The sequence below is a fragment of the Anomaloglossus baeobatrachus genome, chromosome 7 (assembly GCF_048569485.1).
Source record: "Anomaloglossus baeobatrachus isolate aAnoBae1 chromosome 7, aAnoBae1.hap1, whole genome shotgun sequence".
NCBI lineage: Eukaryota > Metazoa > Chordata > Amphibia > Anura > Aromobatidae > Anomaloglossus > Anomaloglossus baeobatrachus.
In genome coordinates this window covers 274570279-274583533 of record NC_134359.1, presented here as the reverse complement: position 1 = coordinate 274583533, position 13255 = coordinate 274570279, and the positions used below count along the sequence as shown (strand labels likewise).

Below are 13255 nucleotides of genomic sequence, written 5' to 3'. Positions count from 1 at the left end.
CATGCATCTTTCCAGACCGCAGCATGAAAATTGTTTGCTGCGGAATCGCATGCTCCTCCGTAGGGAGAACACAAGGGAAAGACCGCAGCGCACCGAACCCTGATTGTGGGTATGTTCTGATAGCCATCTTGTCTTCAGCACCCAGCTTTCCCATGATATCAGAGACGTAAGGGACGTGCGGCAGCCTAAAGGACGCTAATGCGACCGCGAAGGAAGTGCCTTAATTTCAAAGTATATCTTTTTTTGTCTGCCGGAGACGCTGCTGCATTCAATAAGTGACTCATCATCAATACAACGTCTCTGGGCAGACGGGAACGTGGTTATTTTGCTTGTTTAATTATATATCTGTATTTTAGCTAAGTAGATATCCGCGGAATATAATTGTTGACCACTGTTGCGTTGTCATTCTCTGACTGGGTGGCCGCTGCTGAGTTGTCATTCTGTGATTGGGTGACCTTGTCATAAAATAATTGCAACGTAGTAGGGCTTCCATCCATTCCATGCCGTTGTTTAGGTGTGTGCATCTCTGGATTGTCTTCCGCGTCCCCTTTTGAGTCACTACTGCGTTCTTATTTGTGGATTTACACCATTTACTTTGGAAGGTAGGCATCGTTTGAGGTCTCAAATTAGGATCTTTATCGGGTTTTTGTTATAAGTTTAATATTATATTTTTTATAGGATTATATATATTATATATTTGTAGCTATCAATTATATGCAATCATAACTCTATTCTACTTTGTGGCCAAGCTTGTACACTTGCAAACTATCTGTGTACGTAGGCTTTTTCATGGGCAGCCATTTTATGGGCGGGGGGTATTTTCTCGTCTGCAGTTCTACATTTTGGGCATGCTTCTATATGTGCAAACGCCCGTACTTGGAGCCTGTCTTTGTCCACATACTAGCATCAGTAGCCATGTAGTTAAAATGTTAGTTACATGTATGCTCACTGCGTTTTTCTTCATTTCAGATGTCTTACAATAGTGAAGAGTTTGTTCGTGAAGTCATTGAGTTGTATCGGACTCTGCCCTGCCTTTGGCTTGTAATATCGCCTGACTACTGTAATAGAAATAAAAAAAGGGAAGCGTATGAGAAATTGATTGCCCTATTTAGGCAGCATGATCCCTGTGAGAAGGTGGATGAGAGCATGGTTCGGAAAAAGATCCAGGCCCTCCGTACTGTGTATAAGAAAGAGCTCAACAAGGTTGAGAAGTCGAAGAAGTCTGGTGCTGGCACAGATGATGTTTATGTGCCCTCACTGTGGTATTATGAATTACTGGACTTCACCCGCAACCAGGAGCTACCACGGGCATCAGTGTGTTCATTCAGGCCGACTACAGAACAAGACCCAGAGATCCGGTCTGATTCCCCTGATGGAGATGTAAGTACCTTCTGTGCTTCCCGGTGAACAGCATTGAAGCTTCGTATGCACATGTCATTGATTAATTGTGTAGTCTGAAAAAGTGATTGATTAAAAGGTCAGTATAGTACACTCCTTTGCTAGTTTAGCCCCACTCAGTTCTCATACCGTTGAATGTCATGTAATATCTCGTAGCACTTGTGCCACCCACCTCCTTTTTACCATTGCATGATATATCTAATGGGGTATCATTTCTGTGATGGGGTGCAGATTTATGTTTTTGAAACATTTATGGGTTAAGCTTAAACCTTAATTTTGTGTTTTGTGTTCCCACAGCACTGCCACCAAGCTCTCTCGACACAAACAAGTGGTGACATCCCGAGCCATCAAGTTAGTGTGGAGGAAGGTAGTGGGGAGGCAATTGAAGACAATGCGCCCTCAACTCTACCAGAGCCACAGCGGCTAAGTAATCAACGAAAAAGAAATGTCGCCACAGCATCGTCATCGGAAGAGTTAATCTGTTTGGCAAACCGCATTTTACATATTCAGGTCAACGCCGGCATGGACTTCTTTGCCAGCTTTACTGCTGATCGACTACGGAAGTTGGATGCCACACAAAGAAGCCATGCCAAAAGAATCATTCTTGAGACGCTAACTCAAGCAGCAGCCGGGAACCTGGATGAAACAACAACGCTGAGTAGTAGGGTAGACCGTGCTCCATGTTCACAATATTCATGACCACAAATGCCAGACACACATCATAGCACACCAGTGCGGAGGATTGGGCCTCCGCAAAACGTGTGTGTGCCCCCCACCCCTGAGTGTTGCTTTTTGCCGCAATCCTTGCTTTCGCAGCTAGTTTCTCCGCCCAGGCAAGGATATTCCAATTCGAGCAACCACTATCAATCATGATGTGTAGTAACGTTTTAGCTCTAGTTATTTTGAATTTTCCTGTATATTTATTAAAATGTTAATTTATGGTTAATTTCTTTATTCAATTGTTATTTTATATATATATATATATATATATATTTTATTTTTTTTATAATAAAATGTTTTGTTTCTCACTTGACGCATGGTTGGCTAAATTCTTAAGATAGCTATAAGCAGTCCTACTAGGTTGTGTAATGGGCTGGGTGCATCTATACAGATGTATAGATATAACGAGTATGAGCAGGGTTGGACTGGGGAGTTTGGAGCCCACCATAGTAATTGACTCTTAGGGCCCACCTTTCAGCTACATTGATTTCCACACACTGTGGCCACATGCATTACTGGGGTACACATATATTGCTGGGGGGGCACATTGCTGGAGTGCTACAGTGATGACACATGTTTCTATGTCTGTTTGGTTTTTTTTAAAGAAGCTTACACAACAGCCGATTTAAACTGTAAACCTTTTTTTATAACAATGCCAAAAAATAACATTAACATGGAACATTAAAAAAAAAAAATAGTGGTTGCCACCCTGCGGTAGTGACGCCAAAAACCTTCCCAACAACAGTCCATGATGCTCAACAGCTTCATTCAGTCTCCGCTGTGCCGCCAGCATCCTACGGTGTGAAGCCAGTGTGCCGCCCCCGCGTTAGCAGCCGGGCTGCTCGGATCCGCGGTGGCTCGAGGGGTCTCCGGACCCGGGAGTCGTGCAGCTTCTCGAACAATGGGGGTTATTTACTGGGGGTGTGTTAGAGTTTGTGACGCCACCCGTGATTTGTGGTAATTTGGGAGTACCACCGCTACAGTTGGGAGTACCCGGGAGCGATGGAATGGGGCAGCCAGGTGTTAGGACCCTCCACGTGTAGAGGGGATGCCCCGGGACTCGGTAATGGTGTTGGGAGGTGGCGTGGAGAGCGCAGGGGCCACTTTTGTACTCACTCAGTCCACAAACCTGACACCGACAACTGGGTAAACAAAAGGTCTGGGCACTGCTGCTGCTGAGGGCAGCTAGTTTGGGTCCCATCCCCATTGGTGTTGCCTGGTGATCCGTGACCTGCCTTCTGGCACTAAGTTACTTCTCTGTTGGTCCCGGTAGTGTGGAACTAGCCGGTTCCCGCTCCCCAGTATGGCTAACTGTGGGAGTTTATCCTCAGGGTTCACGCTTGGGATTTTCCGCACCCTTTCTGTGTAAAGTCCTATCCCCCTCGTTGCGCTAGTACCCTGATTTTGGAGCGGGTGGAGAGCGGATCTTGAAGGCTCCATTCTCGTCGGGTCAATTGTCAGGTTGCCTGAAGCTACTCCCTGACCTAGGGTCCACGTATCCCATCGTGCTCTGGTCCCAGCCCGGTGATGGTGCAAGGCCGCTGGCTGTCCTCCTCGATAGGTCCATGCCCCTTGCCATGATCCCCTGCGATCAGGGGTCCAGCTCCTATGAGGCCCAGACCACCGTCTGTCACCTAGTACTTCCAAGGAGCCTGGCTCCTGACCTCCTCTCTCCTTCACTTCCTGCACTTCATTCACCTACTCCTGACACTCCTGACCTCCCCTTAACCAACACCCCAAGTGGGCGGCCCTATTCCACTCGGGCCATCCACTGGTGTGTCTGGTGGATATGGTGCAGAGTGTACCTAGGACTTTGATTGACTGCTATTGGCAACACCATTAGTTGGGGACCCACAACCAAGAAGGAGGTGGATATTACAATACCCTGTGACGACCTGATAGGCCAGGGCGTCACACCAGGACCTCTTCTAATGTCGGGATTTATATGGAGGGAAATGGTAAAAGTTAACAAGCTAGATTCAGTTTATGCATATTAGTCTTGAGTCACACCCCCCCCAGGGTGAAGAGCGTCTCCTGGCCACCATATTGTCGTGCTGAAACGCATCTGCGACGTAGAACCCGACCACAACGCCCCAGCACCGCTCACCACGCCGCAGAGTTGGAACGTCAACGTGCGTAAGATAGAGGATGCTACTGCGTCCGCTAAGCAATGCGCCTACACTCCCGCGTGTAGCCGTCTGCCCGGAGACGCTGTTGCGTTCAATAAGTCGCTCATCATCAATACAGCATCTCCGGGCAGACAGGATTACTGTTGTGCTGCTGGTTTAGTGAAGGGGATAAATATGTAAGCACACTTGTGTGTCTCGGAAAAAGGGAGGGGAACCAGCACTGCTTATGAATGGCATGCAACAATGAAGAAATAAAAAGTGTAATATTCACAAATTCATTCCTACTGTAACAATTCAAAGAGATTTTTTGCAAATGATTGATCAATGATTTGAGCCCCCCTGCCCCGTCACGGCAAATCTCTATAGGGGGGTCCCTAACGCTATATTTTAAATTATTATTGTACCATAAGGTCTCATATAATGAGCAGGACCATATGAAAACACCACTGGTGTTTACTGGTCAGGTGGTTGACCGCCACCATGCCGTGCACGCCCAGTGTGGTTTGCAAATTCCTTTTGTCGCCATCAAAATTCAGTTTGGTGCTTGTTCACACACAGCCACCGCCTCCTGCTCCACAGGCATCATTATTTAAACACCACCTGCCTGAATCTTGTTCCGCCCTCATCCATGTTTGCTGGTCTGGCACTGTGAGGGCCAGTCCTGACATTGTGCTGGTGTGTGTGGTTCTGCCACACACACTGGCACCTGGGCTGCCTTTATTCACGGTTGTCAGTCCTGGCAGCATGGGAGCGGTTCAGACATGTCTCGGGTAACCTTATGGTACAATAATAATTTATAATATAGAGTTAGGGACCCCCCTATAGAGATTTGACGTGACGGGGCAGGGGGGCTCAAATTATTGATCAATCATTTGCAAAAAATCTCATTGAATTGTTACAGTAGGAATGAATTTGTGAATATTACACTTTTTATTTCTTCATTGTTGCATGCCATTCATAAGCAGTGCTGGCTCCGCTCCTTTTTTGTGTGTCTCGGAGTATGTATATCTGTGTGTCTGAATGTATATCTGTATATGGATGTATGAGTATACATAGGAGTATACGTATGTTTATGTGTGTATGGCTGGAGTTACACTGGCGTGAAATATGGCTGAGTGCAATGCGAGGAAATGCAGAGAATCGGATCACAGTCGCATGACACTCGCCTCCTGCTGTAAGGAGAGCGGGAGTCGGGCGTCATTGGCATAACGCATCCGAGGTCGTCACAGGGTATTGCACAATCTGCCCTCCCATGCAGTATCCACCTTCCTCTTGGTTATGAGTCCCTAACCAAATGATGTTGCTTACATCAGCTAATCAAATCCTAGATACACCCTGCACCACACCCACCGGACACACCAGTGGACGGCTTGAGTGTAATAGAGTCGCCCACCTGGGGGAGTCAGGGAGGGGAGGTGAGGAGTGTAGTTTGTTAGTTAGTAGAGAGTAGCTCTCGAGCTGTGAGGAACTCTGAGGAGGTCGGGAGCGGGGACTCCCATAAGGAAACTGTCTAGGTAGCAGACGGTGGTCTGGGCCTAGAGTAGTTGGACCCCCGGTCGCAGAGGATCATGGCAAGGGGCTCGGGTCTGTCGAGCAGGACAGCCGGCGGCCTTGCACCATCATCGAGCTGGGACCAAGCCACGATGGGGTACGTGGACCCTAGGTCAGGGAGTAGATGCATGCAACCCGATAATTTACCTGTGGAGAACGGAGCCTTCAAGATTCAACCGCTCCAAAATCGGGGCACTAGCGCAACGAGGGGGATAGGACTTTTCCATTCAAAACGGTCCAGAAAATCCGAAGCGTGAGCCCTGAGAGCAAGCTCCCATACTTAGCCACAGTGGGAAGCAGGAGTCGGCAAGTTCCATACTACCGGGACCACCAGAGAAGTAAACTTAGTGCCAGGAGGCAGGTCACAGATCACCAGGCAGCACCATTGGGGACGAGACCCGCCCGAACTAGCTCCCCTCAGCGGCAGCAGTGTCCAGAGATTTGGTTTACTCGGTTGTCGGTGTCTGCTTAATTGACTGAGTGAGTACGAGAGTGATCCCTGCATCCCACGGCCTTATCCCCACACACTGAGTCCCGGGGCATCCCCCTACCCATGGAGGGTTCTAACACCTTGCTGCCCCATTCCATCATCCCCGGGTACTCCCAACTGCAGACGTGGTACTCCTAATTACCACACACCACGGGTGGCATCGCAAACTATTTAATCCCTTGTAAATACCCCCTTCATTTGAGCGGCCGCGCGACCCCCGGGTCCGGAGACCCTCGAGCCACTGAGAACCTGGATCCGAGCAGCTCGGCTGATGGCACGGGGGTGGCACATATATGTGTGTATCTGTATAGCGCCAGTGCAGAAGTGAATGCTGCATGCATAGTCCTTACTAGTCAAAGAATAACAAACAAAGCTTTCTTTAACGTTCCTATGGGAGACCCAGACCATGGGTGTATAGCTACTGCCTCCGGAGGACACACAAAGTACTACACTCAAAACGTGTAGCTCCTCCCTCCTAGCATATACACCCCCTGCTAGCCAGTCCTAGCCAGTTCAATGCTTTGTGTTTCAGGAGGTCACACACACATGCATTCTCTGATTTTGATTTTTGATTTTTCCTTCTGGATCAAAGATTTGGAAGAAAAGCGGGTCCAGTCTGGACTCCCGGCATGTCCCTTCTCACCCCACTCTGTCGGCGGTGCTGTTAAGGTTGACTTTACAAGGCTGGAGCCTTCACAAGCCGCGCTCCTTCACATCCTCTGAGAGGCTCTGGGTTGAAGTGGGAGCCAACACGGTTCTCACTGCTTTGCAGGAGACCGGTCTCCATCCACAGCCCTGTTCAGGATCCTGCTGGACGGAGCTATCACCCCCCAGGGACCTGGCAACCTGCGTCTCACAAGCTAAGTATATGAGGCGTTATTACCACAGAAAGTGGTCTTTCCAGGGGTCCTTTATATTTATTTATTGGGGGAGTGTGTTTTCTGTTTTGTGTTAACGTTTCCGGCCGGTTCTCCAGTTTTCACTGGAGAACCGCGCCGATGGTGCCTGCACGCCGGCCGCATGTTTTACTCTAGGCCCCGGCTTTGCCTGAGGCCTAGTTTCGGTTTCCACTGCCTCTGCTTGTCAGTCACGCAAAGAGACAGGATGGCTCCGCCCAGCGGCTGCGCAGCACAGGGAAGGGACACTCCTCACTGAGGAAGGATTCCCTCCCCTGGCTACCTCATTTGCCGCTCTCAGATCAGGCCCCGCCCCCTCTCCTCGCTACGGTCGCCATTTTCTCAGCGTTCTCTGTGCCTGCATAGGCACAGAGATTCCACGTTGTGACAAGTGGGGGCCTGGGCTGAGGGCTAGAGGGCACAGACATGTCTGTTTAAACGATCTGGCAGCCACAACCTCCGGTTTGTGCAGCTGCTTATTTTATCTGTTTATATATGCTGGGGGCCATTCTAGACAGAGCCCCCACCTCTCCAGCATGTCTCACAGAGCGAGGCTGCAGGCTGTTTTTATTATCCACTGCGAGCTCATAACCACTGTGGCCCCTCAGCTTGGAGGCTCATTAGTGGTCCCCCCAGCTGCTCTGGCTTCGGTGGCTGACCCCTGGTTTGGCTGGAATCCTATTTCCAGGGGTCGGCTGTCTCGGCATCTGCTGAGCATGCAGCCCCCTTCTCAGGGCGTTTTCTGCTAAGAGGAGATGCATTCCCTCAGCTCGCTCAGCAAAGGACTCTCCTTCTGGTCTCAGACCCCGTCCTCCTGACAGGAGACGCAGGGTCCCTTGTCCTCCCCGTCCCGCAGCTCTGATTACGAGCTGACTCACTGGACGAGGAGGATGTCTCTACCAGGGGCTCGGACGCTTCTTTATGTACCATTGATCCGTCCGTAGGTGACGCAGATGCTAATGATTGGATTGCGTCCATTATACTTGTACTGGACCTCCATCCGCCTGTATCAGGGGAGTATTCCCCGCTAGCAGAAAGGCATCAGTATACCTTTAACAGGACAAGGAGTGTGTTCCTTATCCACTCCAGTTTTCAGCCCACTATGTCCAAGCCCACAGCCTGTCCTGTCAGACCCCAAAAGCGGGGTTCTGCTGCCTGTTTCCCCCTCCCATCAGAGGTGGTCAAGGAGTGAGCTCATTCGCCAAGGGTGGTCCCTCCGGTGTCTAGACTTTCAGCCCGGATAGTTGTATCAGTGGCTGACGGCACCTCTATAAGGATCCCACGGTACATTAATTTTGTACTGGACCTCAATCCGCCGGAGTTACCTTGCCTAGGAGAACACAATGTGTGTTCCTTAACCACTCCAGTTTTCAGGCCACTGTGACCAAGCCCAGGGTCCGCTCTGACAGTCGCTTCCCATGAAGCGTGATTCTGAGGACTGTTTTTTCCCTGTCCACCAATGGTGGTCAAGAAGTGGGCTCATTCGCCTCAGGTGGCTCATCCCGGACCGTTATGTCAGTGGCTGATGGCTCCTCACTTAAAGTTTTGCGGTCCGCCCGGTTGTCCTTCTGGCCAAATCTGTATGGGGGCGGCAGGAGCTTCGTTCTCCTCAGCTTTACAGCAGTGCGGTTTATTTGTAGCCTTCTCTGCTTCTCTGGAGGAGATGCATTCCCTCACAGGGACTCTATGCCAAAACGGTTGCCTGAACTTCCAGACTTCAGTCCTTTCATCCTATGCCATGTCTGCCATGCTGGACACCGCACGGCGGTGGCCTTGGCTACTTTTCACGCTATCCGCAGGCTCCTGTGGCTTCGGAAATGGAAGGCAGATGCCTCTATAGAAGTTCCTTGCTGGGTCCCTTTTGTGGGACCAGTCTCTTCGGAACCAACTGGATGAAATTCAGGAAGCTCTTGGCGGGGAGAGTTCTTCCTTGCCACAAACCTAAACCAGGGAACCTGTCCAGGGCAGGAATCAGTTGAGGTTTCGGTTGTTTCCGTTCCTCATCTGATCGTTCTCTAAGCCCTCGGCCTCGTCCTCTAGCTCGGCCAAGGTTCATAGACCCAAATGGCGCTCGAAGCTGCGTCTTCAGTAGACCGCAGGAGATGCTGCCACTGAGTCAGCTTCCTCCGAGCTATCTAGCCACGCCAACAACGTCCTTGGTCGGTGGACAGGCTCTCTCCACTTGGCGACGTATGGTTTTAACACGTCTCCGTTCAGTGGGGGCGGGATTATATCTCCCATGGCTACAGGATGGAATTCTATCCACCCGCCAAACAGATTTTTTCTGTCAACTCCCCCCGGTTCCAAGGCCGCCGCCTTCTCACAGGCCGTGGCATTTCTTGCAGGCCAATGGAGTAATTGTACCGGTTCCCGACTGGGAACGGTTCTGAGATTTCTGCTTAATTCTATTCCTAGTCCCCGAAGAGGGCGGTGCCTTCCGACCTGGATCTTTAGCTTTTCAAGCATGATCAGGTGTGGCGTTTTCACATGGAGTCTCGGTCTTGTTCCGTGTGTTTGTCACCGGATCAATTAAGAACCCAAGGAGATTCCCTAGCAGCCATCGGCATCAGAGATGCCTATCTGCAGGTGTCAATCGCAGTTTCACACCAGCGTTGGCTACGTTTTCCAATCTTAGTGGTCCAATTCGTGGCTCTTCCCTTGGGGTTAGCCACGGCCCCTCGAGTATTCTCATTGGGGCAGCTGTGATTAGGGTCCTGCACCTCTAGGGATTAGCAGTGATCTTTTGCCCTGGACGGTCTTCTTGTCGGGGCTTCATCCAGTGCAGACTCTTAGCAGAGTGCTTCGCTCACTCTCGCCACTCTAACCAATTCGGGTGGCTTGTCATTCTGTCCAAGTCCACTCTGACTTCGAACCAGAGGTTCCCAGGGACGCAATTCGAGACTCTGTCGGCACTTGTGTAGCTGCTCTTAGTCGAACAGTAGTTCCTCCGCTGGCGGTCGACGTCGTTCTATCAGACACCGAATACAGGTGCTGGTCAGATGGTGGCGTCAATGGAAGCGATTCCTTGCCCAGTTTCTCCTGCGTCCTCTGAGACTGGATGTTTTCCGCTGTACAAGCGAACTTCTTCCTTCCACGGGGTGGTGGCTTCGCCACTGACCAGGGGCTCGTTTCAGTGGTGGCTTCGGCCACTCTGTCTCAGGGACGCTCCTTCCTGGCCCCGTCCCGGGTGATCCTCACCAGGATGCTAGTCTATCCGCCTTGGGAGCAGTATATCTCCACCGTGGAGCGCAGGGCGCTTGGACTCTGTCCGAATCAGCCCTCTGGATCAATGTGCTGGAGATCAGAGCTGTATTTCTAGCTCTCTAAGCCTTTCACATCTGTTGGCGGCTAGGCACATTCGAGTCCAGTCGGACAACGTGACAGCGTTTTCCTACATCAACTTCCAGGGCGGGACACTCAGCCGCCTGGCAATGTTGGCGGCTCAACGCATTCTTCAGTGGACGAGGGACTCCTAGTCCACCGTATCCGCAGCCCACATCCTAGATGTGAAAACTGCGAGACAGACTATTTCAGCTGTCCAACCGTGGTCCACGATCCTCAGGTTTTGCGGCAGACGCACTGGTTCATGTTTGGTCCCAGTTTCGTCTCTTTTACATATTTCACCCTCTAGCTCTTGTCCAGAGTCCTGCGCAAGATCAGTAAAGAGGGCCATCGGGTCATTCTCATTCTCCAGACTGACCCAGGCAGGCTTGGTACCCTGACCTGCTCCTTCTGTCCGTTGGGTTGCCATGGCATCTTCCGGACCGTCCAGACCTTATCTCAAAAGGTCCGTTTTATCCGCCAGAATTCTGGACTCTCAGATTGACGGCGTAGCTCTTGAGTCCTGGATCTTGTCGACTTCTGGTATCCTTCCTGAAGTCATCTCCACTATGACTCGAGCTCCAAAGTGTCCTTTGACCTTTTTGGCCTTGCCGACCCTCCTGTCCCTTCCATAGTCCGGTCTACAGCTAGGACTATCCCTCATTAAGGGACAGGTCTCGGCTCTGTCACTGTGTGCCAGCGGCGTATCGTCCGGCTGGCTCCGGTGCGCTCCTTCAAGGGCGCATCTCACATCATTCCGCCTTTTCCGGCGGCCTATGGAGCCCTGGGACCTTAATCCGGTCCTCACGGTTCCCGGAAACCCCCCTTTGTGCCTCTTAGGGAGTTTTCTTTGTTTCATCTTTCACAGAAAGTAGTCTTTCTAGTGGCCATAATTTCCCGCCAGAGAGTTCTGGCTGCACTCTCTTCGGAGTCACCCCCTTTTTTGGTCTTTTGCATCAAGACAAGGTGGTCTCCGTCCGACTCCGGACTTTTTTCCCTAAGGTGGTTACTGCTTCCACCTTATCCGGGGCAATTTTCCTGCCTTCCTTTTGTCCGGCTCCTGTTCATCGCTTTGAGGACGCGTTGCATATCCTGGATCTGGTGCGGGCGCTCCGGATCTATGTGTCTCGCACCGCCGTTATTAGGCGGTGCACCTCTCTCTGGTGCTGACCGCTAGTCAGCGTAGCGGTCTCTCGGCATCTAAGCCGACCCTGGTTCGTTGGCTTAGGTCAGCCATTTCCGATGCCTACAAGTGTACTCTAGTGCCTTCCCTGCCGGGGATCAGGGCACACTTGATCAGACCTGTCGGTGCCTTTTGGGCTTTCAAGCACCAGGCTACGGCTCAGTAGGTCTGTCAGACTGCAGCTCGAATTAGTCTGCATACTTTTTCGAAGCACTACCCAAGGCATGCTCATGCTTTGGCAGACGCGGGCTTGGGCAGACGCATCTTTCAGGCGTCTGTCGCCCATTTGTGAAGTTAGGTTTCGCCTGCTTCTCAGTTGTCTGTTTATTCCCACCCATGGACTGCTTTAGAACGTCCCATGGTCTGGGTCTCCCATAGGAACGTTAAAGAAAAAGAGAATTTTGTTACTTACCGTAAATTCTTTTTCTTGTAGTTCCGTCATGGGAGACCCAGCACCCTCCCTATTGCCTGTTGGCAGGTTTCTTGTTCCGTGTGTCTTCACCGGCTGTTGTTGTTGTAGACAGAGGTTCCGGTTCTTCCGGGTTTTACTCTGTCTCTTCTTGTGGGTGGATGTCCTCCTTCAGCTTTTGCACTAAACTGGCTAGGACTGGCTAGCAGGGGGTGTATATGCTAGGAGGGAGGAGCTACACGTTTTGAGTGTAGTACTTTGTGTGTCCTCCGGAGGCAGTAGCTATACACCCATGGTCTGGGTCTCCCATGACGGAACTACAAGAAAAAGAATTTACGGTAAGTAACAAAATTCTCTTTTTTGCAATCTCCTAGTTTGTACACTTTATTACACAAACATTACAAAGATGAAAGCACAATATAAAAGTCATCAGAAGCCCACTATAAGATCTGATGCTGCCAAGTAACAGCACCAGGGCCGTTAAAATAGTGACAGTAGTTCTCTCGGCAGGTCTTTTCATCATCGGTGTTTCTGCCGTGTTCAAAAGGCTGAAGGCCTGCAATCGCGGGACTGTCTTCACGTCAATTGCCGAGCACCACTTCCCCACTTGTTAGGTCCACAGAGTCCATGAAGCCAGACGGACAGTAGCTATTAGGGTACGCTCACACGAGCGTGAAAATCGGATGAGTGCAATGCGAGAAATTCTCGCATTGCACTCTGACCAATGTTAGGCAATGAGGTTGAGCTGCTGGTCAGCTTTTCTCGCATCCAGATTCTGGATGCGAGAAAAGCGGCAGCATGCTGCGTTTTGCTGCTACCGCCGTATCTCTCGCACCCATTCAAGTGAATGGATGCGAGAGATACATCGGACTGCACTCGGATGTTATCCCAGTGCAGTGCGATATACGCACAGGCTGACAGTGGAGGAGATGGGAGGATTAACCCCTCCCTCTTCTCCGCAGCGCCTGCACTCAGCTTCACAGCTGTGACCCGATCGCAAGATCGGGTTACAGTTGCATGACACTCGGCTCACGCTCGCAGCAGAGCCTGAGCCGGGGGACATTAGCATATCGCATCCGATGCTCTCGCATCGGATGCCATAAGTTCGTGTGAGTCCAGCCTTAGTATCACGCCGACGAAGAAAGTTATGAAGCACAC

General features: G+C 50.8%; 1 protein-coding gene across 1 annotated transcript in view; it reads left to right on the top strand.

Moving 5' to 3' along the window:
- The window catches only part of LOC142246722 (uncharacterized), a 294524-nt gene that overhangs the window by 189835 nt on the left and 91434 nt on the right, over window positions 1-13255 (top strand). The window contains exons 9-10 of the mRNA XM_075319777.1: window positions 970-1380; window positions 1696-2064. Coding sequence (XP_075175892.1) covers window positions 970-1380; window positions 1696-2064 — 780 coding nt within the window. The remainder of the gene's footprint in view (window positions 1-969; window positions 1381-1695; window positions 2065-13255) is intronic.